Source organism: Limulus polyphemus, unplaced genomic scaffold (assembly GCF_000517525.1).
Source record: "Limulus polyphemus unplaced genomic scaffold, Limulus_polyphemus-2.1.2 Scaffold606, whole genome shotgun sequence".
Taxonomy (NCBI): domain Eukaryota; kingdom Metazoa; phylum Arthropoda; class Merostomata; order Xiphosura; family Limulidae; genus Limulus; species Limulus polyphemus.
In genome coordinates, this window is record NW_013666216.1 from 332,701 (window position 1) to 359,420 (window position 26,720).

A 26,720-nucleotide genomic window follows, 5' to 3' on the forward strand; every position below is an offset into this window, starting at 1 on the left:
CTAAGTACGTAACGTTAAAGGTTTGTCTAACAAATGTGAAAAGGATATGACTATTACCGTACGGAAATAAAAAAAAAAACAAGAAAAAGTAACAACTATTATTAAATATAATATACAAATACAATTTTTCTACAGTTCAGTAATATTTTACGCATAGTTTTTAAGCTCATTATTTTAGATTTAACACTATTATATTACATATAATTGCATTTTGCACTACAAAATACGAAACATATATTCAAGATTTTACAATACATGTATCGAATTAAACAAACGTAAGACCAAATATTTGTTTGAAAGGCCTACTTAATTAATGTTTTATGCCATTCAAAGCAAATTGTTACGAATAAATACAACACATAATATACAATCCAAAAGATATAGCTTGAAACACAGATTTCACATTACTTGTGTATAAACTTCCATTTTTTCAACTAGAACTTTATACACTTGGCATAATCCTCTATTGGCATTAATAATTGATTTAACACTCGTATAAGTTGCAGTTCTACCTAGCGGTCGGTTTTAGCTCTTAAACTTGCACAGTCCATTTACTGAAAAGTTTGGCTATACAGAAGCAATTTTTCAAATTCATAACACTTTGATTTCAAAACAACTTTACTTAAAAATGACAAATTTTCAAACTATATTATTCGTATTATTTCTGTTTTACTAAGCTTATCACGAGAACCAGTAGAACGGTTTTTGTACCGGAGATTTATTATCAGACATATTTATTAAACTATATCTAGGTAAAGTGTTCAAACAAGAATCAAGAAGTAATATCTGCAGCTTCTAAGTTTACGGTTATACACGATCGAAATCAAAACAGCGGATTGTCAAATTTAAATAATGAATTCTTCGTGTAAGAAATTAAACAGAAACAGATTCCTGTAGGAACACTTTTCTTAGTTCTAACTAATAATTCAACAACAGCTCGTTAAGCACGGCGGAATTTCTACTATTCATATCATTTCCCGCCAGTCTTTTGCTTTGAGAACGAAAAACTTATTATGAATGATGTACGTTATATTAAGTGAAATTTAACCTTTCAAATTTACATTCATCACAACATTTAACACAAATAACGAACTAGCCAATCTAAATGTGTTAATTACTTCTTTAGGTTGTCGAAGATAAGAAGGAAGAAAACTAAAGCTTGAAATAGTTCCTATAGCAAGCAAACGTGTATTAAAATTATTATACTTTATGTTTAATTATAGCAGAAGTAATGTTTCATTGTTGGAATAACTCCGTTTCGTTAGTTTTACCATTTGTATAGGTATTGTTATAGAACATACGTAGTAAATGAAACAATATGAAATATTGGCATTATGTCTGTAATGTTCCACTTTTCTCTTCTACGTTGTCTCCCTCGAAGCCGAAGGTCTGAAAAATATTATTTATTAGCGAACAAAAACCTTAATTTATAAATCAAAATCAGATTCATGTTGCTAACTAATCAATACAAGAAGAAAAGGTGTAATAGATTCGCTAATGTATATATTATTGTATTTCAGCAACATGATTCAATATTTTATAGTAAAATCTGCAGAATACAAGTAATTGTTCACGTATATCTACGTGCACTGAAGAAAAACATCATTGTTACTTAAGAAGTGAAATATGATTCAGACACACGATATACAGTTAAAATGTATTTGTAGTGCTTGAAAACAGCTTAAATTGATTATAATAGCCAAAACAACTAATCATAAAACAAACAATGAATAATTGAAACCATTTTTAAATTTCTGCTTACTTAACGAGTGTGTTAAAATCTAGATTTCTTTTAAACACAAATAAATATTCGAAGAAATAATGAACGTAAAAATTCTCAAAAAACAACTCTGTACCAATGGCTCTTTCAGGAGTAGTAAAGCTATCTGTTGTAAAGAAGAGTCTTCTAAGAATTATTCGGGGAGTTAAAATATTAATTTGGATTTTTATGGTTAAAGGCATCTCAGCAATTAATCATAAAACTTCGCCTATAACGTAAAAAAAAAACGTAAAACTTCTGCAATTAGTCAATTTTCTACTACGCACAAGTTTATGATCGAGATCAATTTCTAATTTTGTTTTTCAAGAGACTTGACAAAATTAATGAATGTGATAATTACTAAACACCAACATTAGTCAATTAATTTGTCGATACCCTTTGATATTAAGACTGAATCGATTTTTACGTTTAAAGCAACACACAAAAACCGAGATTAAAATAAAACAAGAAATTTCTAGTTTCATTAGGTTTAGCTAGGAACTATTTATTAAGGTAGCATAGACATCCCTCATTTTAACTTACAAGTCGTAATAATGTTAAAAGACACATTTTAAGAAAGAATAAGAAGCTAGAAATGCATATAATTATCATCAATGGCAGAAACTTCAAAAAAGAGACTGTTTGGACTTTGAATAACACAACCCTTAATATTTATTTGCAACAAATTAGATAAATATAAATTAAGATGTATTACGTAATACACATTTACATGACATTAATGCTGTTAAATCTATTTAGTAACTAAAGCATACAAATTAATTTTCATTGTGCTATTGTAATTGTTTGCAATGTTTAAGTAACATAGTTCATGAAACCATTTATTTTTATTTATTTTATTTTTTATAGAAAAAGCCATTTTTCAAAAGTACACTTGCCTTATAGGTTGGGTTATCGTACGCTGATTCTGAGGGCGCCCTAGTCAGCGGAACCTTAGTACTTGGTTGTTTCCTCTTTAGAATAATCAATAAAACAATAACTCCCAGACCAGCCACAGCTGCAACAATGGCTACAATAATTAAGGCTACGTAGTAGGTTTTCTTAGTATCACTGCCACTATCTGTAGCCTGGAAAGCTTCGGCTTCACTTGCTGATCATAAAAATGAAATAAAAAGTTTGAGCATCGTAGCTATAAATTCAGATTGAACCTGGTTAATTAAATTAAGAGTAAAAAAAAATCGTTGACGGAAAACATGTTATTTTAATACTTAAAATGAACTGAGCCAGAACACAATTAGTTGCAGTCTTTGAAAAAAAAAAAACTATTTTCATACCATTGAATACCTAACAACATTGTCCCTCTCAAAAATATTATTGCGTCATATGGGTAAGGTAAGTGAAATACGATAAGTTTGTTTGTTGGTAATTAAGCACAAAACTACACAATGGGCTATCCGTGCTCTGCCCACCACGGGTATCGAAACCCGGGTTCTAGAGTTGCAAGTCCGCAAATGTGGTACTGGAGGTCAATACGATAAGTTTAAATGTTACAGTTTATCAAATCGGATTATAATAAATCGAATAAAATAGGGTCTTTACAAGTAGATTATTTTAAATATATTATTTTAATGGGTTAAAAACTTGAGAATCTCGTAGAACTACTATAGTATTACAAGTGATTTACTTATCTCCAGCAGCTCGGAAATGATCGTCAATTCAAATTAAACTCGTGTATTAAATCTGTTTTTTAGGTATCTTATAAAGAATAAAATAATAATATTCGTTGTTAAATAATATAAATTTCCTTATACTCCTGGCATATCTAACTAAACATTTCAGTTTTAATTTCTGCTCTCTACCTGAAGTCACATTTATTAATATTCTGATAATAGAGAGAAAATATGCATTTTGTTAAGTCATAGAGGGAGCCAACGCAATACTGCAAGGAGGGGGGGGGGGAGAAGGGAAAATGTTAAATTTGAATAAGAGTCTAGTTTTATTAATGAAAAGAATTATCCGTATATCAAATGTGTTATACATTTATTGTTAAATAAATATGTAACTTACCTAGAATCTTTTTTCCAGTTGTACCAGAAATGGGTTTAGGAGTTGCTGCTGGTTTCGTCATGAAATCGATTACGTCACTAGCTACTGTTTTTCCGTTGGTCAAATAAAGATCGACCCACATCTTGTACCTGCGTAATATTTATTTCTTTTTAAAGAAGTCAACTTATTAATTCTCCGAGGCGTTTAATATAAAATAAATTGTTGAAATGTGTTAATTGAAAAAGTCACTACATATTGTAGACATCACAAGTTCTATCGTAAGTAAGGTATTTGTTTCTTTCTTTCTTGTTACTCACAGCGTAACACGATGGGCTTTCTGTGCTATGCCTGTCACGAGTATCGAAAACCGGTTTTTAACGATATAAGCCTTCAGCCTTACCGCCGAGTCATGGGGGCGTATAAGTAAAGTGATGAGACTCGATGGGGCGGGAGGGGTCCAGTAATAAAGTAGCCAGTCAGTGTAGGTATAACTTAGGAAAAGTTAGGAGTAACTGAAGCATGAAATCATTTCTCATTTACTAAACAGGTATCTGTTCTTTACAAATGATAGGAGTACATAGAGGACGTTTACCTGCTTCCAGGCACCAAGTCTTCCATAATAACTTTCTCAGTTTTGGGAACTTTGAAGAGCTGTACTTGCTCCGAGCTTGTGTCAGTTTTGTACGTAACTCGAACTACCTGAACATACTTGCTGATTGGAGTTGGGACTCCCTGGAGTACAAAGTCTGTGGAATGAGCTTCAACGTTTCCTTGAAGAAGTCTTACCTCAAAGTCATAGACGTCTGTTACATATATATAGAGAGAAAACAAACCTCAATAAAGTAATTACATTTCCTGAGAACTGAGGTTTTCAATTTTAATTGATACAAGTTAGAATACAACATTTGAATGTAATGTTTTAACTCGCATGCTTTTAATTAGCATCAAAATATTGCTAAAAGGGCACGACCTTAGTTGTTTCATGGGGTGGTGCTTCAAACAAAACTAACCTAAATGTACAAAACGTAATAAAAGTAACCCCGTTCGTTTGTTTTAGAGAAAAGCCACATTGGGATCTCTGCTGTTTCTACAGCGGGGAATCGAACCGTGAATTTTAGCATTGTAAGTCCGTAAATATACAGCTGACACACCGGGGGACATAAAATTAACATCTTATTATACTACCGTAGATGTGGTAAGCTTAAATGTGCCTCATCTGTCATACCAGCGTAAACTTAGCCAAGTTTAACTGTGCCAAACCTGTTATACCTAATAATGTTGAATGAATATAATGAAAAACTATACTTGCTAATTTTATAAATGATTACTATACAGACGTTCTATATTTAATGACAATGATAATGCCTAGTGGATTATGAACTCGCTACTGTTGATAATAAAAACGTAATAAAAACATTTTGTAAATATAAAATGATGTAGGGATGACAGTGCCAAAAAAGAATGCAAACAAGAATATAGGGAGGATACAACTATACATACATCATTACTACACAACTTTCAATATTAAAATTAAGTTACACTGTAAAATGCATACTTGACTTTAATATCACTGCAGTTAGAAATTATATATTCGTAACTGTTGGTATGCAGTTTAGTTTATCTTAATATCATGGTCAGGTCAAGTTAGGCATCAATGTAGTGTAATTAAGAGCCTAGGACTTTCGTACAAGGAAAATCAAGCTGAGTTAAAACGTCTTTATTATTATAAACCGTCACAGACTCTCACCACTAGGTCGGTCGAATTAACCGACCTCGTAACTATTTTGTACTCGTGCCTTTTACAGTGCAACATTAAGTTCTAAAATTTAATGTCATGTAGGAATGAAATAAATAAATAAATATATATCATCTCTATATTTTGTTTGCATTCTTTTTGGCATTGCCATCTTACATTAATTTACATTTACATAATGTTTTTATATTACTCATTTTGTGACATTTTCCCCCTTGACTGAAGATTAGTGTATTCTATGAATGTGCGTTATGAAATTTAATATTATGTAAATTGATTTTTTCACTCCTTCATTTCATACATAATATAAGGGTTGGCTCCCTAAAGACATCGATTGTATAGTATATAAATCATTGAGTATTTCTACATGTTACAGTCATCTAATGTTCATCTGTTATTGGCTGGTAATTCTTATTTCATTCTGTACTTTTGAAAGGAACACCAGATTTCGGTAAAAAACTTCAAGGGGTAATGATAACATAGTTTACACTAGAATTATATTTTTTATAATTACGACTAAGCGATGACATCGATCACTGGCCAGAAACACAGTGTAGATTTAGGCTTAAACTGACGTTAGCGTTAAAGTAGTGGTAGAGTTATTTCGACTGAAATAAGTAGAATAAAGATGAACAATTGGGGGAGGTCACTTTCTGGTTTGATATCTTAGCGATGGTTTCTTGCCTTGTTTTTGGGTAGAGAAACAAATGAAAGTGAATGGCAATGATTTTTTAAAGTAAAACTCTTTCATTGTTGATTTTTTATCATGCATATTTGTATTATGCCCATTGAGTACCTTGGCCATCCCTACAAAGAGTTTACCAACTATGATTAAAAACTGAGAAAGCCACTTGTGGTTTTAGTAAATTTTAATCCCTTTAAAAAATTTGTATAATATGCACATGTACGTATTTATACAGATTTCAATGAAAATGAATTATGAAAATTGATCATAAAAAATTTAAATGTTTTGGCGTCAACTTAAGCGGTGGTACAAAATCTTTGGTTTCGTAACATAAAATTACGAGTAACAGTTAAAACACCAAAACTGGTGAATAATTTAGAACTTTTAATCGCGTTTATTACAGTAGTAACTAACATTTTATTTAAACGTTGAAACTACATTAAGTATATTTCATACTAAAAGCAAGGAGATAAAACGTGTGGTAGTAGAAACCAAATGGAACAACCTGATAAGAAAATATCTTCACATATTACTCTTTCTGTTAAAAAAAAATTTGATTCACTGATATCTAATAAACACGTTTTTGAGTTGTTTTTTTAGAACTAATGTTGTTGCTATTTTGCTTAAAACGATTCGTTGTTTTTAATCATACTCGCCTTTAGGCTTAGCTTTGGTCTTTATCTGCACAGGTTTGTTTGATACAAGATGTGTAGACAAATGGCCTGGAGTCATAAATTCAGTAGCCACAACGTAGGAAGTGCTCGGTTCCAGATCTCTGAGAATGTACGACGTCACATCAGGATGGATGATGGGAGTTGTTGTCCAACGATCGTTGCCTTCACCGACTTTCTTATATTTCAGTCGAATTCCATCGATAAACCGCTTTTCTTGAGGTTCAAAATCCCGCCAGGATATTTTCACGGTGTTAGAAGTAATGCTTTCTGAAGTTAACCTAGCATCCAACATGACCATCGGAGGTAGAGTTGTTGTGGTGGTGGTTGTTTTGGTAGAAGTTTTCACTGATGAAATAGATTAATGTATGGGAAAAAAGTTACGATACATTAGTATAGTTGGTATTTATTATACGATTAGTGCTAACGAAAACATTAGGAAGACAACTGAAACAAATTTAATTGGTTGTTTCAGAGTTCTAGACGAGCCAACTGTATTATCACCCTTGCCTCACACTGTATTTTCAATTTCAGTAAACGATCACCCGATTAACAAACAATATTATTATATGAAAGCAAACAAAGAGCAAAATTACCAGTCAGTTGTATATAGTGGAGTTAATAGATTATAAAGAAAGAATTATATAAATTAATTGTAGATAATGTCTGAAAATCGTTCCTGGCCTGTAGGCAGATAAGCCGAGTCTTAGGACATTCAAACTCAACTTTGTAGCATATCGTTTTAATACATAACCATGAGTAGAACGACTTAACAAAGATAAAATATTCAAATTCTAAGAACCCATGAGTGAAAGCAAAGGAGAATATGTTATGTCAAATACATTACATCTTTCATAGCTAGTGTCGACGAGACCCTTTGCCCAATACAAGAGCTCATCAAGCTGGCTGGGATATGACGGATACAGTAGTGGTTTAGGTGCTATACATATAAACTTTCACGAAAAACTACTGTTTCGGTATCAACCTGATCAAGCAAGTTTATTGTAATTAGAATCAATTTTATCTAAGTAACTTACAAATCAAACTTTAGGACAATAATTAATAACACAGTATTATTTTAATTTCAACACCGTTTATTTATTTATTTTGTCATTTTAGTTATCTTTTGTTATCATTCACAAGAGTTATACGTTTGCAACAAAGTAGGCGTACGATTGATATGCCGTTTATTTAAACCTGGTAGATGTCGTAATACTGGAGATGCATTTTATTTTTCGCATAACACCAGAGAATGACAAGTTTTTCTCGCATGACATTAACAGACACATCTTCTGGTCCTAAGGAATGCGTCGGTGAAATTGCATCACCAATATTTAAGGGATAAAATCAATTATTTCTTCGGTTGTTCTTAGCTTAATATTTCTGTCTACAGTTTAGGATGCAACACTACTTACATGCGGGAAGAGATAGTTTGAAAATTTCACTTTTGGGTCCACCCTGGAGGGCGTCAATCTTTATTTGGATTTGGAAGAAATACATGGTTTCTGGTTGAAGACCACCAACGTAGTGCTCGATGTTCGAAGTGTCAAACAATCGCTTGGGACGCGCAAACTTCTGTACGTTCCACTCGGATTCCGGAATGGATGGGTCAGTAGTGTAATGCAACTCTACGTGACCCAAAAGCCCCACTAGAAGGGACGGAAGAGTGAATCTTATCCTAGCTGCAGTAGCATTCAACGCTAGGGCATTCACGTTCTGAAGTTCCTTCCCTGGTATAGAAATACATTACTATACCCTTTATCTAATTCAATACTAAAATATTGTGTTTACCTTAGGTTTAAGACTAAATCATAACAATTCTTCTTCTTAAAAACAATTAGCCAGACACTCCAAACACTAATTATGAAACCAAGTTGTTGGGATAAGAAACGCCATAATTCCATTTTCAAAACCTGGTGTTTTCATATATTTATAATTAATATAATTAAAACTTCTCCTATCTCCAATTTATTAAGTCTATAGTTTCATAGTTTAACGTCATGATTACAATACAACTTCCAAACCATACGAAACACTCAAACATCCTAAATAAGCAAAAATGTCAAATATGTGTCGTAGGGTATCATATTTTAATTTTGTGTACTAGTAGTTCGTGTATTTTTATTTCAACAAGGCGTTATAATAAACGAACATTTTTTCTTTCCATTAAAGATTTGCAAGAGGCGTTTCAACCACACTGTATTGATGCCACGTGCTTTACCTCTTAAACAGAGCATGTTATGTAACCAAACTCGTTATTAACGTAAATTTGCTGAGGCTAAGAAAAAAAAAGAAACAATTCACAAATATTTCAGTAAATGGTTTTATTAACATTATTTTTGAGAAACCTAACAAAACATGTATAACAATAAAAACATTTAGGTTTCCTAATCTCGTCTAGAGCTTTTTCTAATACTTTTCCGTTAAGCAATGGGTTGCTTTTTTTAATATCCATATATTCAGAAATGTGTTATTAAATGCATCATCTCAAACATGAAGGACTCGATGTTTCAAAATAAATAAATAAATATATAAAAAACTAAAAATATCTTTGCTATTTTGACTCCCATAAACACACTTGAAACTATTTTCAAAACACGATTTCGCATGTAATAGTTTAATAAATATAAATACGGCACTTCAGCAGAAACAAAGGTTTGAGTTTTGCAGGCTAGTAGAGAAATGTAATCACCTAATGTAATCACCTTAGCTTGAAAGATCAGTTTTTTAAATCTTCATTAGTACTTCATTACTGAGAAAAATCACTAACAGTTTTTAGTTTACCTGAGTCCGTGTTGTTGCAGACAACGTATGGACATATATATGGATTACTGGGAGTAATCAATACTGGTCGAGGGCAATGTGGGTTGGGCTGCTTAAACTTCTCTGGGATCGGTTGGCAGCCACCCACGCATTCCACATTTGGGTTTCCTTTGTTATCCACGCGACACACACACTGCCTTTTCACAGAACCTTTCAACACCTCCCAGCGCTCCCCGAGCCTGTACCGTCTATCACGGTGGTAACAGAAGTCTATTAAGAAAGGGTTATTCAGTTATAATTTAGTGTTACGATTTATTTTTTTAGTACGGTAACTCAGAAGGGCCACGCTTTTTTTTTCTTCATTCATGATATCCTCCCCCCAACAATATAGACAAAAACAGTTAGCACACAGGTTCTACAAATTCACGCTGAGAGCTAAAACACACAAAGTAAGCATGTGCGAGCTCAAGACACTTTTCTACATCCGCCGGTTACAAACTCGTGATAAAAACCAAATCATTTTTTAATGTGGTATTTTTAACAGAACTTGCATTTTTGTTAAATTTATTAAATGCTTTGTCTACTATATTTGGTTCAAATCCTCTATCAATAGCTATCTGCTTAATTAATAACAATTCATTATTTAAATCTTACAGTCTTGAACATATTTTTAACGCTCTAAAATGCCGATATTTTTTGGGTTTTTATATGACATGATTCTTTGTGTGGTGGCATAACAACAACGATTCTTTGTGTGGTGGCATAACAACAACAAAAGATTTTCTATCATGTCAAACGGAACGCTAAATGTTCTTTCTTTCCGATTCAACAAATATCAGGTGGATGACTTGATCGCCTCATCAACGTTGAGTAGTGATAGTACTTGGACCACACGTCATCTTCAAGATATGTACGAAACTTAAAACCTTTTGAGTTTTAAACAAAATACGTCACGTACTTCAAATAATGATTAATTCTGTGAACTGTTATCCATAAAGTTGACGTTCTTTGATTTTTTTTATCTCCTTATTAGAGCAACCTGTGCATTTATTAGAATATGAACACTGTAGGTGGCTGGCGTTTTGATGTCCCATTATATTGCTGTATACATTTTTAATATATTTAAAGGATTTGTAAAGTGAGGGAGCAATATCACTTAGTTTCTAAGTTTTTTAAGAATGTTTCTTCTGTTCGCAACACTTCGTCACTTCTACACTAATTTAATGTGTAGATTTTTTATATATTAATCTTTTAAAACTAATTTCTCTCTGCAAACCCTAACATAGAAAACGTATTTGTAGCTTATGTTCTCCTAATCACTTCAATATGTAACTTAATATATTTGTTAATTGCTGAATTCATAAAAGAATGCTGAAAGATAATTGGAACGAATGTGATTACTATTTAAACATGTTTCGTAGACTAGCTTAAAGTGACAATGTTTTATAGTTTTACAAATAAAATGCATATTTACATGGTGGTGTGATCAACAGGAGTATTTATAGTGTGCGCCAAGAGACGATTTCTGCAATTTAAACAGAATAAAGTTTTTTTAGCTTAAAAAAAGGGTATTTGATACTTGGAAGCTTAACGGTACTTTATGGGACATGTGATCTAAACAGTCAGATCCAGAGATACTAAGTTTCAGATAAAGCACCCGCCGCCTATATAAATTGCTTTTAATCGAATAGCGGAACTGACCGTCACTTTTACAACGCACTCACAATTTTACGTGTGGAGCGTGTTAAGCAGCATATCGCGGCTCGAACCTTGAGCCTCTAAATTCTCAACCTGATATGCTAACCACTAAAGCTTCAGAATCTACTTTATTCACGTGTTCAGTAAGTCCAACTCTCCAAGTAATAATCACATAAAAATGGACAATAAGATCACTAAATCTGGCTTCTTGTAGTATCAAAAATTCTTAATGTTGATGATCGAGAAACAAGTCTTATAGCGCCGATAATCACTCCAATGTTGCTGTTGTTTTTTAACTTCATGTAGAACCAGTGTGCTGACAACGTTTTGGATTAAGGAGTAAACATCATAAAAACTCAGCAAAACCCTTCCTTGCTATCTTTTAGAAAGAGATATATTTCAGTTTAGTTATATTAAGCGCGTTGTTAATTTTATTCGCGTATTAATACAAAAACATTATGAGAAAGCTGCTTTAACACAACTATTTAGATATAAAATCACATTGAAAAATAACTGTAATTAAACATTCACATTTGATGTAATTACACACAGTTTAGTTGCAGTTTTTTTTAAAATCATAACAAAACTAAGCATAGTGGTTAATAAATATAGTGATTATATTTTGTTAGTAATTCTGATTCCACTAGGCTATGACGTTTTGTTTTTACGGGAAAATGTTGCAATAGAAAACGAGTGTTAAGTAACATTTTATCATTTCTAGTCAATTAGTTTAAGTATTAAAAACAAAGTTGGGCTTCACACCAATCAGCCTTTGATGAATTTTAATGGCCCCCTTCCAAGATGGGATCAGCATTATAGAAAGTATTAACCGGAATTTACGCTCTGAATGTTTATTAAGTTGAATTTAAAATCCTTTGAGGTATAGAATATTTTAAGAAACTAGAATTTTAGCCTTCATAAAAGTTTTTTAAAATACTTTTTAGCGAAATTGTTTATTTTTTTTTACAAGTGATCAGGGAAGAGCGTGGTTGCAAAGAAAAAACTGTGTACTTTAAGTAAGAAGTATAGACCAACTAATGTTTTATTGTTGTTATAAAGAAGCAACTTTTTAAAAACGTTTTAGTAATTCGTATATTTTGGCTTCAAATATTGCGCTATAAGAATTTTTTTTTACATGGTTTAACTTCATAAATACGAAGAAAACTAGATGGCTCGCATAACACTCTAGTGAATGCAATTATAATTAATATACAGCTTCATCTATACTTCACTTTCGTAAGCTTGATTTATATTCAAAGTGGCAATCAGGCGATAATTATTTTTTTAAGATTATTTTCCTACGTTTCACTTAATTAGATCACTAAAGTTATTGCTTTGATATCTGAAATTCTTCGGATAATCGGAATAAATTCTATGACTATCTGTAACAACTTGGAAGGTTTTAAAAACTTGATAAACTACGCCTTCCGAGACATCATTAATCCTTAACGTAAAGGTTTCTTTCGTTTAGTCTCGAGATTTTTAGACAAACACAAAATATGAACGTAGCAAATTAAATAACTATGTATTAGCCGTGACTTGTAAAACTTAAGGGCTTCATTGTGAATAACTAAACACGTTTCATCAAGAACGATGCAACTCGAAAAAAATAAGGACAAAGTACAATTACTATAAAAAAAAAGGTCTTGATAGTTAAACTTTACACAAACGTTTATCATTTATTGAATGTATTTGCTTTTATTGGTCAATACACGGAATCAAAACTTCAGTTGTTATTTAATGTTATTCTGTAAGAAAGAATTGCACCTAAATAAAGACAACATCAACACTATGACACTTATTGAATATTAATAGAATTTGACTACAACCTAATTGGTTATTAATTTAACAGTTCGTACAGTTAGTTTTATTTAAAAGTTATATTATATATGTATTTATTTTCCATTATTTTTACTTGATATATATCGTTATACTTAATTATTTAATGATATATGCTGAAGGAATATATCGATTTTTTGTTTTCGAAAAAGATGAAAAGTGTTAAATTTACAGAATACGCGCACGCAAACCACTGTCTTTGCAGATATAAACGTTCATCAGTTCCATTGGTCTACGTAATCTTTGTCGTCTGTAAAATTTGAAAAAGTAGGCTTAGTAAACATATCAGTCATATGTTAAGTAAAACCCGCAAGCAAAAACAAAAGAAAAAAAAAAGGTTTTAAACTTTATGTTATTCTTACCTTGTCTTTCTGGTCCTTACACATCCATTGCATACAGCACTTGTCATCAGGGGGCTGTCCTTTGTATGCTGAATCGGAGGGGCAAGGAAGATTTGGAGGAGGAATTTTTCCTAATGTCGGACATTTGTTCTCACAAGTCACATTACCATTGACACAAACACAGTTATTACCACACTCCCTTGTATCTTCATGTATTGGTTGTGAATGTTTGTATTTAATACCATGAACCATACAGGAACCGTCTGAAATATTTAAATATACATAGAGAAATAAGTTTGGCAAGACTCAAATTCAATACTACTTAAAATTACACATTATTTGGATGAGTAAATCACTTAATTGGTCAAAACAATAAATTTATATTCATAAATTGTTATTCTGACATATCAGAATAACACATCACCATTATAATAGGCCTAACTGGATTTCTGACCTAGGCTGTGCTGATGAGCCTTGAATAGGCGAAACTGCAGTCCATGGAAGTGGGTACAAACAATCAAAAAATGAATTAGGCCTCTACGTCACTTATTTTATTTTCAATTTTACCTTTGCTGAAAGAGAAGTCTAACATTATTTATATCATTAAACAGGTGGTCCACATATAATATCGAATAATGAATTAGGCGCAATGTTATAACATTATTCACATAACTAGATTAATTTAGTTTGCTGTATGGCGAATTAAAAAAGCTGGAAATCTGATAAACATTAAGAACCATGTTCGAGATATTTGGATTAATAGTTTTTCCAACATTAAAGAGGTTCTGGTTGCGAAATGTCTATACAAATATTTTGGCTAATGTATGCTTGTAAACATTACAAATCTAGTTTAGGGTATATTGAAGTTTAAAAAAATAAAAATAAACTTTATTCAAACATTAGGACAAGTGAGGCTGAATTAACTTTTGTTTATGAGGTCGGCAATAATTTTTACCTCAAACATTTTTCTTGCTGTATGGCTGAGGAATACTATACAATTATACCGGAATTTAACTTCACACACAAAATGAAAGTCATACAAGAAACTCTTGTAGAGTTGATAAAATTTTCCTGTAGATTCTTTAAAGGCATATCTGTGGTTATCTATGGTTTCTTCGTTGCTACGTTCATGAACTCTTTGTACAAGTTCTATAGAATAGAATTTTGAAGGTCGGTATTTCTGTGTGACAACTCACTCTTTGACCATCTGATCTGTCAAGGGTTAAGCCCAGTTTGACATCGCTTTAACTTAACAAGACTTACCATTGATACATCTAGGTGGTGGACAACAGTTGGGTGGTTTGGGTGTAAAATTTGGGTCGATGTCCCATTCCAGGCATTCACTGACGTGAGGAGCAAAATGGTGAGGGCATTCAATAAGTGCACAGTTAACTTGCAGATCGGGACCACAGTGACAAACAGCTCTGCACTCGTCATAGAACTCTTCTCCAGCATGGTAAGTTTGGCCTTTGTATTCACAAATGGGCATGGAAGCACTAAGAGCTGCAAAACGAAAACTAAGTTACCATACAATAAGACATTTCTCTTCAGTACTCATGTCTTAACACAAACTAGTATTTCAGTATATTTCACTCATTGTCTCCATATATAGTCTTTGTTATGATTCAAATTTAGTACAAGTATAATAAAACAAATTTTATTTTCAAATTTTATACAGACAAGTAGAAATGGATATATATACTTAACCTGACTAGCTATAGAAATATAGAAAGTTTCAATTAAAAAAATAGTACTGAGCCAAGAAATTCAAAACTACAAAAACAGTTACTTGAAATTAAAAAAAAAAAAATTTATTCCTACGTTTGCAAATCACTGTTATTATATTAGTATGCACTTTTCGGTACAAGAAAGGAATAATTGGGACCCAAGACGGAAGAGTAATGCGAAAAAGTTAGTGATAAGGTTTGTCATTTTTTCTGAACGCTTGTCTAGAAAAGTCAGTTACTTACTTACTTAAATGAAAATTCATTGAAACGGTGAAATTTCGATTCACTCCATAAACACGCTTTATACGTACAGCAAGCTTTAGTTTTGCTCAGCCAATACTGTGAAATAGTCATTGTTAATATTCAGACATTTTAAAGATGGTTTTAAACGGGCAATAGTTGTGGCCTCCATTTTGTTTCATCACGATCCCTACTATTAAGTACTGCCGTAGTTAATGATAATTCGTGGTACTGTCATTTCAAAAATCAGTTCTAAATTTGAAATGTCGAAAATTAATGTAAATTCTTAAGTTATTGGGTAGAGATAAAAATAACAATCATTTAGTAACTTCTTACAAGAGGAGTCGACATTTCGTCGTATTTACAAAAAAAAATGAATTCACCCATTTCTTTCATTTTTGTACGTGTAGTATGTTGTTTGCACGATGAAAAACGTCAATTGCTTTATCACTATATTTTTAACAACCTTATTTGTTTCAAAGTTTGTGGGCAACTATATCATTATATCAACAATATTAAGACATTGTGAGCGAAATACATCAAACAAATGTCTCATTCATCTTTTTTTTTTTTAAATATTACAAGTTTTTACAGTTTCGCACCTAATTTGTTTTCTGAAAATTACTAAAATAAAGTAGTAACGTTTGTCTTTCTTTGACGGATATATAATTTATTTCCACTTAATCGTTTTTACAAGCTTGAACACTTATACACTATGGTAAATTGTTGTAAGCCTACGTTACAAATGTTTATTTGTTTTTCACATAGTGTAGTAACGTTAACCTATGAAACGTAACTTAGTATGTACGATAGCAAACACTTCACGAAAACACACTGAATGATTCAACTATCTAGAAATAACTATCTTCAAATAACTGTACACATTATCTCCATGACTATCGTTTAGCTCACTCTACTCTTTGAAGAACTTCACACACTTTATAACAATCTCTTATTTATAATCTAGTTTCGAACTTACGAGAAAACCATACGTTATATCCTTCTAGGCTTATTTTACTAAACCTTTTGATCTAAACGTTATTATTAGGACCCACATCTCCCTCTAGTCAACATTAAAAATATACCTTTCAACAATAGTAAGTCAAAGCTGATGTTGAGAATGTTCAAACAGAAAATAAACTATTATTAAAAAACCAAGTTTAAACGCCAGGTAATAAAATCGCTCAAAAAAACTATGCAATAATTTATTTTCTCAATGCCTTGACATGTTTGTTCATTTATAATTAATCTAGTGCTCAAGAAGTAAACAATGTTACAAAACTTTTTTAAAAAATGTCATGTCAGTTTTGTATACTGAAAAAATGATGATTACTTTAACTAAGTATGTCCAAATTTATTGGGTTTACTGTGTATTTATCTGGCTTTAGAATATCAAATGATCTCTATGAGACAATCTATGAAAGCCATAATTTGACAAAACGACATCGTCCTCCAGGTTGAAAATTATAACTGTACAGGAGAAAGCGAAAATGTCTTTTTACAAGAAAAATGTTAAACTAACATATCCAACTGCCACTTCGTGAGATAAAATCAAGTTATCGCACCTCGCCGTGACAATATTAACAGTTCCAGCGTGTTACCAAACGTGACTGTTGTATTTGAAAATCGAATTAGTAGTTTTCGGACAACTAATGAAATTAAGATAATGAAATATGCGTAAATAAGAAAGCGAGTTTTATACAGTAATAAAACAAATAATTTATTTTGTAAATTATATCAATGTTTTACTTACAATTGACAGCATTATTACATATAAGATAGGGACACTTGCAAGGGTCATCCGGGGTGACCATAATTGGCTGTGGACAGTCTGAACTAGGTTGGCGTGCATCGGCTGGGATTGGAGGACAACCTCCTTCACACTTGACCATTGTGGAACCCTTGGAGTTCAAAACACACGTGCATACCAACCGCTTGCACTCCGAGTCTTGCTCCCATGTGTCGCCTAAGCGATGATACTTTCCATCTTCTGACGTACACAATACACGTGAGGATGAAGGGAGTTCTATAGAGGTTTCTGAAGTTGAAAGTATTGTTAACGATAACAGGAGATTGTATACATATAACTTTCCCATTAAATAATCCAGTTTAAAATATCAAAGAACTAGTTGTTCTTAACGCTCTCGATCATTATGGATAAGCATATAAAATAACAAAATAAAGATGAATTGTTTGTAACCTAAGATTACTACTTATAGTTGACTACAAATTCAAACTGTTGCTGCATAGGGACTTCCAAATCACATTTAGGATCTGAAAGTTTTAGTTGTTTTTTTAATCTGAAACTTAAGATTAACCAAGCAAGAAACTTATTTTGATTACATTTACAATGTAAAAAAGTAAAGAAACATATAGATCGTTTTTAGGTATCTTAACAAGAGTAATTGTGTTTAATTTGTGGAGAAAATATTGGGTTTCAAACCTCAAGAAAAAGTCGATAAATAATTTTAAACTGAAAATATATGTTAGTTTTGTTTGTTAACTCAAAGATGGCTTGATGGATATTATACCATTTGTGTTAGATGTTTGTTTAAATAAATAAATAAATATATACCAAACGGATGGTCTATTGACTTTTCTATAACATTTGGATTTAATCTTATCTTTTAAAACGTTATTTACCTTGGTTTAGAAAAATGACCTTTCACCCATAACTGACCACGTGTATGCCAACATTTTTTTCCCGAAAATTGTAATGTACAGTATTAGTTCACATTCCAAGACAACACCCGTGACATTAACATCTGGACCTTTCAATTAAAAAAAAAACATCCATAACAAACTGATAGCAAATAATGACAACCAATTATGTTTCTTATATCTTTAGGTGGCAACTTTTATTTTTGTTGTTTTGTTTTCATACCTGGCGATACTTGGTCCAGTTCTTCCTGCTGATCCCCACAATAAGGAATAATGCAACAAGGATCATCTGGTGCAGGTCCCCACTTACACTCTTCAAATCCTATTGTATCCTTGTAGATTTCACACCGATCTAAACATTGAATTCGACCTTGTTCTTTGCACACACACTTCAATTCACAGCCATCGTAGAACACCTGCCCAGGGTCATAGCTTTGGTTGTGATAAAAACATCCCTGGAATACACCTTGCACCTCTGTAGTCAAGGGAACATTACGAAAAAATCTTTAATAGAGCAACATTCAGTAAGACTAGGTAAATAAAGTTTTTTCAATTCCATAACAATACGTTTATATTTCTATGTTTATTTCTTGTTAATGATTTTTTTAAATATCATATTCCACTTATCCAACGCTATAAAAACTGATATTTTCCCATACTTAACAAAGGATAACTGTGGTCTAACTTATAAATAAATTTTATTTATAGAATGATATAGATAATTGTATTTTTTCACATTTTATACAAACCATTTCCATAAAACAAGACAATAAATAGGATTTTTACACTTGGTGTTTTCTTATTAAAATATTATATTGGATATTACATACATAACATGCAAATATGAAAAAACAATCGTGTACACATAAACACAGAGAGAGGGAGAGAAAGGTGCCTTTGTGGTTAAAATTTTCATTTCGATATTTTACATCAAGACAAAACGTAGTAAAATTGTTTGATCTCGCTTTTTATCGCAAGCATCCTTGTCATCATCTTTTTATGAAATGGGGGAAGAGATGGATTATCGACCACAATGTGAGGCACCGCCCGCTCCAACCTTAAAGGTCACGTGACAATGAGGTTCCTCCCAGGCTTGTCCTAGCTGTTAACAGAGCCGTCAGCAGCAATATGGACCCTAAACTACGAGCTCGTACAACTTGGACTGTATAATAAACATGATGGGGAAAGGGATGGAAAGCCAAGAAGATAAAAAAAAAGATTAATAAAAAGTGCGTTCAGATAATATCTAGAAATGCACGTAGCCTACAACACTAAATGTTGCCAGGTATCCGTTCCTAAAAACAGTGGGACAGAAACTGGCAGTTAGTCCGAAGATTGTTGACAAGGGATACGTTCTGGTCAACTTGTATGTCCCCAGTAACATCATGAGAGATGAAAAGAAATGGACTAGTCTGCTGAATCCTATCGTGAATATGGGTGTAAGAGTCATAATTACAAGTGACTTTAATGACCGGATCCTTATCTGACTGGAAATTAGCTAAAATATAAATGGAAGATCGTTGGAGAAGGCACTGCAAAACATCACTTGTATTTTTTGTCAGTAACGAAGAACAGCAAAGGAAGTTTGCCTGAGCTATTGATTTCGCCGTTGCTACATCTGCTGCATTCATTCTGCAGAAACAGAAACTATTCTAATATGTAACGACCACAAGCTTATACTCATGCCTATAGTAAAGAAACAGCAGTTTCAAAACCTTATTCATACTACACGCTTCCAACATAGAATAGGATCAAAAACTATCATGAGTAAATGCAGAAGTATGGTGAGCAATGACTGAAGAGTCATGAAAATAAATGTGATAGTCACAAGAAACCAAAATGGAAGACCGCATAAGTAATCTAGAAATAGAAGATTAAAACCAGTAAAGCATACACTGAGCCTAAAAGGGGCAATCAAAGAAAGAGATAGAGCAGAAGGAATAGAATTTAATAAAGCTATCTCGGAGAACTAGAGATACTGTAGTCTTCTAGATTATATTGCTGACAGAACATTTCTCGTATTGTTTGCCTACTTCTAGAAACTGGCAAGAGTTATCAAAAGAGTATTAAGTGGTAGGGCCACAGAAGATCGAAGGTAAAAAAAGGGGGAATTAAAAGATTCAGCTAGAAGCTGACCCATGGCTAGAAGTGTCAGTAACTCTGACTGAATTAAACATGATTCTTCAATAACCAAAAGAGGAATTTACATCAGGCCCAGATGGTGCGAGATACACCAAAAATTCTCTCCATGGAGGAGAAAGTAGAGCTAGCTGAAATAATTTGTCAACGATACAAGGGAAAAATAGAGAAAGATCTCCAAGATTGTTTAAAAAGACACAGAAGGGATATAGACTAATAACAAATGTATTTGTTGGAAAAGCAGAAAAAAACTTGTAGAGGTTTAAAAAATTCGTTAAAATTATGTAAACATTTAACAAATTACTCCCAAAAGCTCATTACGTTTTATTGTTCTACAAAGTTTGATGAGATTAATAATAAGTATATTTTCAAGAGAAGTATCCAGGTTTTGATTAATTCTGTTATGTTGGCCAAGTGTGTTTTAAAAATATATATATATTCTTCTATATTCAAATGTATGGGTAAAGCTCATGGAAAAAAACAGTATGAAAAATACTCACACGAGACTTTGAAGAGAGAAATTATTTGGCTACTAAGGTAGGAGAGGCAAGACCAAAGAGCTACACACATCTAGCAGTGTATGCTGACATCATAACAGTATTTGCCTTTGAAGATGCTTACGATGGAGAGAATAAAGGTTCTGGGAGTCTTGGTCATCTTCATGATAGACATTAACTACGCTACAAGTTGAAATTCGGCAAATATAGATCCGAAAATTTTGAAATCACTTCTACGTTGTCACATAAGTCTTCATAAAGTCCTCTATACACGGTTGTTTGACCTGGTCAGCGCGCTGGAAAGTCCCTTAATAACATCATATACGTTGACGATACAATTGTTGCAAGCATTTCACACACACACCAAATGACGTGGTTGAGGGTTTGCAAGAAGCCAGCAAAAGCCTCTGTAACTGGACTATAGATAACAATTTGTCCATTCAGTCAGATAGCCTGTTAGATGTTGGTTATCAGACCTTTGAAATGTGCAAACAGAAAGTTCCACATACCAACTCTGCCACTTTTCTGGGTGTTGTGATAGACCAGAGAATGACAATATTTACTTGTATCGATCGTCCAAGAGAAATCACTAGAGCCTTACTCTTCAACTACGCTACAGCCCAGAAACTTCAGCAAAGGGGGCCTCGTCAATCTGATGAAAGCAACCGTCATATCCAGAATGCAGTGTGAAATCTACCTGTGTGCCGCAGCAGCAAAATTAGCAATGACCAGGTTATAGAGGGGTGCATAAGAATAGCAACAGGAGATATCAAATCAACAGCATGTAACATATCGCACTTTTGGTTTGGTTTGAGTAGCATTACTACAAGACAAATTATTCTAGAGAGCCAAAGAGCTACTCGCAACAACCACATCTCATGCATTTTATCGGCACCCGAGACAGGTAGGAGACATCAATACAGCCGAATATACGAGCAACGAGAGATGCTAATCATACCAACGGGTGGCTCAGTCAGGAAAGAAGTAAATGCATAGACAGGAGCCGTGTGGAGCGATGGGATACTATTTGAACGGTAAGAGGCAAAAACTGGATGTCCAGTTTATTTGGAGCAGGATACAAAGCACACACATACATACATAAATGTTATTGTCTGTTTGACCATTAACAGTGAAGATAACGAGAGGAACACACTCCTGACAGACTCCCTAAAGGATGTCAATGAAATAATACGCAGCATGAGGGAACAGGATAAGACTGAACTGAGGTCATACCTCGCAAATATAAGACTGAAGATAAAAGGGTAAAAAAAATGTGTGGAAAGGATAGAAGCTATTTATATTAAATTGGACATTTTTTTACAAGAATAACATAGAGAAAATTATTGGAGGAAATAGTAATAAAAGCAACAGTATCAAAATCATATTATCTACATTAGATACTTGGTGCTAAATATAAAATAATTATAACAATAAAAACACTGATACACAATTAATAATAATAATAATACAAAGGTGTTGATGCAACGAAACTTGTCAACTGGAGAGTCTGTACTTTGGTTGGTACTAAACTCCTCCACAGTTTGAATAAATAGATAAATAGGGTAATCATATAAAATATATCTTATTTGTTTTATTATTATCATCAAATACATAGTGACAGTTGGTTGTTGAAATTGGAAAAGTATAAACCAAATTTTTTGATAATTGCAAGTTAATATATAACCTTTTCTAGGATACACGTTTACACAAACAACTAGGAGTTAAACACGCATACGGGATCATAAACTTCAGTTGGTCTTTCAAATTAATCACAATAAATATTTATGCAGCGACATCGATGGAAATCAGGCCAAAATTTTACAGCAACGGTCAAACAATAAAATGTACGTACGAAAAAAAAAAGCACTTTCGCCTTTGAAAGCAAAAAAATATTGTTCAGATAAAAATTATATAATTTAATATCAAAAATAATAGGTGACGCTACGTAAGCATTCCATGTCCATATGGCTACGTTTGTTGTGTATACTTACGTGGAGGAAAAGTCTTGACGCTAACGGTGTTACTGAACAGAGCTGCTACTGGAACAGTATCTAACGGGTCTCCTTTGGGATGTTTCGTTACCTTGATGTAGTACTGGGTATTGGGTTCTAATCCAAAAATGTTGACGTCATAAACATTACCCTTGATCAGGTGAAGATCTTCCAGAAAGAACTTCTGCTTCATCCAATTTTTGTCTTTTAGATCCTGCTTGGGTTCCGGAGTATGCGTATACCACACCTGAATGACCATTCCCGAAGGTTCACTATCAGGTTTTATTATATTTGGGGCGATAACAACGCGAATGCGAACAGACGTCGCATTCAGAGCCTCGGCATTTTCAATCTTCAATAACAAATCTGCCATTAAAAACGCATTTCCATATAACACAACTAAAAACCACAGTTTATCCTAAAAAATATTTTTATTATTAATTAAGTTTCACTCTTAATACTGTAAAAGTAAAGGGCATTTACAAGTCCATTATTGTTTTTCAATAATAACAAAGTTCATAGAATTATTTCTGTTTTGGAGAAAAACATATAATCAAACAGTTAAGTTAATGACAGAAGAAGTAAAACTCAAATAGAGACCAATTACTACCACTTTTTTATTTTATTAAAATCAAAAACAGTTATTTTTCAAATTAATAGTATAGTTTGTTTTGCATTACGGCATGATTAATGTTAGCTGATCAAGTCCCAACACTCATTTGAAAATCTGGATATCATTCTTACACGTGTTATGTCTTCTATGTAAAAAGTGTTGTTAGTATTCATTCTTTGACTGAATTAGCAAGAGTTGTCAGTAGTACAATCGTTAGGAAATATGATTTAACAAAACCAATGTTCAATAGGAATGGCATGATCATTAAGAATTCTATCACAAGTTAATTGATCTAGATATAATTAATAGCATAGTAGCCATTTACAATAGGAATGATATAGCCGATTGAAATTATCTCAGTGGTCCTATCGCATAGATTATCAAGTGAGTAACAAGATACAAGAATATTATAAAGGGTGTCCGAAAAGTCTGAAACTATAGGCAATTTGCAGCTTTTCTTAATTTCAGATACATGAGAGATTATGGTGCTGCCAAAGCAGGAGAATGTTGAGTTTATCCTGCTATTAATCCAAACTTGTTTCGAATTACAAGGACAGCATGTGGAACACGTACTGTAAAATTCGTTGAAGTGGCTGCGGTTACAGACTTTTCGGAAACCCTTTAGAAAACAGATATAATAACTGAAAAGAAAGAGAGAAATATAATTTCATTTTGTATTACGTTTAGTTAAGCAGTTGAATCATAGATAATTTGGTTTTGTATTAAGCTGTGTAGAAGAAACTAAACTTAATGTTACAGTAGTTTTAATTGTTTTCTCATAAGTGACTTACGTGTCGCCAAGTATTTATAATTTACTAACAGTAACAAATGACACCAATAAAAAAATATATATAATATTTACGTCTGACAAACCAATGTGACTGAATAACGACAATCTTACCTCTAACATCTGGAGAGTTTTGACCCGAACCTTTGGGTTCACACACCATAATTCGACAACAGGGGTCGCTAGGATCGGGTAATTCCACACATCTGGGGCCACTGGTTGTCATCAAGGGACATCTAGGCACACAAGATATTCTGCCTCCTCCTTCGCAATTACAGATAGCTTCACAACCATCCATAAACATATCTCCTGTTTCGTATGTCTCATTCTTGAACTTGCAACCATCTATTCTAACTGGTAATACTTGCAAATCTAAAACACATAATAATTAATAAAAATGGAACAAAAAGCAGTTGTTGCTCATATTATCCACACAATTTTCCTACATTACTATTTTCATCAGATGTATAGATGTTGGTAGGGTTCACTTTGTAAAAGAACACCTTGATTTCGAAGTGAATAATTTTAGAAGGTATTGCTACTAGTGATCATATTAAAAAAATCCAATATAATTGCAAAAAAATTGAATCAATGAAAGATTTTAAGGGTAGGAGGGAGGGAAGTTTAAGTCCAAATACTTGGGGTTATATCTCAATTTATATTTTCATTTACACCAACTTTGTAAATCATAATTACGAATAGTGTCATAGTTTTCTTTCTCAGAAATTTTGCCTAACTACATCTTACCATATTGAAATTATTAGATAAATTATCATTTTTACCATATAATGAAATAATTAGAATTTACCTAAATTTTAAAATGCGTATACCTTTATCATACTTCAAAATCGATGCACTATTTTCTCCATCTTTTACATTTTCAAAAGCCTTCTTGGTGAATTCCTTAAAATGAGTTCTTTCGGTGACGTCATTCTCAACAGGAAATGCGAGTTGTGTCGTTACTTCTTCTTCTTTACGTAGCTTAACATTCAAATCTCCCTCCAAATCTTGGGTTTTCACCTTTGGAATATTATCCATTTCTAAGGCGTCATCCATAGCCTTTACCGTTTCGTTCCTGGTTTCCATAAATTCATCCAACAGGTCGTTAGTCTTGGTATCTTCGTCTTTTAGCCACATGTTTCTAACAGGGTTTTGTTCTTCAGTTGATACTTTTTCCGTGTCCTTTCCCTTTTCTAAAACAATTTCTTGATCTTCTTGCTTTATTTGAAAAGACTTGGACGACTGCTTTTCTTTCGGTATTTTTTTGTTTACGTGGTATTTATTCTCAACATGTATTGGTGATGAAACTGGTAAAGTAACGTTTTCATCAGGTGAATCGCAAACGACGATGTCGCAGCATGGATCCGTAGGATCCGAGATGATTTCGCAGAGTGGATTTCCATTTTGTTGTTGATCCACAACGGAAGAACATCGATTTTGACATCTCACCTCCAAAGAGTCTTCACAAACACACGTGTAATCACATCCATCATTGAACGCTTCTCCAGGTTTATAGGTAACGTTTCTAAACACGCAAAACCGTAGTAGCTTTTCTTCATCCAATATTACTAGAAACGGAAAACCGGAATTAATTTTCACGTTTTATGCTATACGTCCTAAAAGAATAAAACAACCGTAATGCTTTGCCTAAGCAGCTGTACATATAAATTTGACTTTTTTCTTTACTGAAGCAAGTTTACCCAATGTAATAGCAGTGCTGTGAAAAACTGGTTATATGTTATATATAAAATAAATAAATAGATAAATTATATAGGATATATATATATATAACCGTTAACGATTTAAGTACTGTTCTTTTAATGCCTTTCTCAATATCATGAAAATTGCCTACATTAATACACAATATCTATATTTACCATCACCTTTACACACATACAAACATGCTATTTGTATGTGTAGCTTGTTAAAGAATACAAGTTATTAGTAATTGTCTTATTGCTGTTATTTATTTGAAATTAGCCCCAAGTAGTTGAAAATAACACAACTGTAGTATTTTATTGATTATTGACAATTAAAAATGCTAAAAACTTAAGTTTGCTTAAAAACAGTCATCAGGGTACTTTCTGTGTAAGAAAACTATTTCACAATAGCTGAAAGGGGTACCTGGCTGACATCCTGCGGTGATATCGTTTGGGTCCTCCACATATCCTTCTCGACAGATGCAAGAGGATACAGTACCTCCTACTATACATTCTGCATTTGGTCCGCATTGCACGTGCTCGCAAGTATCTGAAAGGGTGATTGTAAAAACATAATGATGAAATGCATTTACTCATAATTAACCTATATCATAAGCCAAAGTAAAATGTACCAGCTCATTTGCCCTAAAGATTTATCGGACAGTGAATGCAGGATCAAAAAGCGAGGTACAGGTGTACTTTGTGATGGAGACTGCTATTCAGAGTCTTCTAGGCGTGGTCGTTTTCCAATTAGCAGATTTTTAACATTTTTTTTTTTTATTTGGAATGGGGCATCCATAATTAAGGAGAGAGATTCAGTGCCCACTGACCCCACCCGCCATGGAGTCCTAC

The 26,720-nt window shown here is 32.8% G+C and overlaps 1 protein-coding gene across 1 annotated transcript in view; it reads right to left on the minus strand.

Moving 5' to 3' along the window:
- Positions 1-125: 125 nt before the first annotated feature.
- Positions 126-26,720, minus strand: part of LOC106459426 — a 60,576-nt gene continuing 33,981 nt past the window's right edge. Inside the window, exons 7-22 of the mRNA XM_022385917.1 lie at positions 26,293-26,418; positions 24,999-25,736; positions 24,283-24,540; positions 22,769-23,134; positions 18,365-18,616; positions 17,234-17,518; positions 14,777-15,016; positions 13,535-13,776; positions 10,519-10,534; positions 9,657-9,905; positions 8,288-8,602; positions 6,858-7,220; positions 4,356-4,566; positions 3,785-3,912; positions 2,656-2,867; positions 126-1,389 (exon numbers count right to left, since the gene is read on the minus strand). Of these exons, the coding sequence (XP_022241625.1) occupies positions 1,333-1,389; positions 2,656-2,867; positions 3,785-3,912; positions 4,356-4,566; positions 6,858-7,220; positions 8,288-8,602; positions 9,657-9,905; positions 10,519-10,534; positions 13,535-13,776; positions 14,777-15,016; positions 17,234-17,518; positions 18,365-18,616; positions 22,769-23,134; positions 24,283-24,540; positions 24,999-25,736; positions 26,293-26,418 (4,058 nt within the window). The 3' untranslated portion in view covers positions 126-1,332. The remainder of the gene's footprint in view (positions 1,390-2,655; positions 2,868-3,784; positions 3,913-4,355; positions 4,567-6,857; positions 7,221-8,287; positions 8,603-9,656; positions 9,906-10,518; positions 10,535-13,534; positions 13,777-14,776; positions 15,017-17,233; positions 17,519-18,364; positions 18,617-22,768; positions 23,135-24,282; positions 24,541-24,998; positions 25,737-26,292; positions 26,419-26,720) is intronic.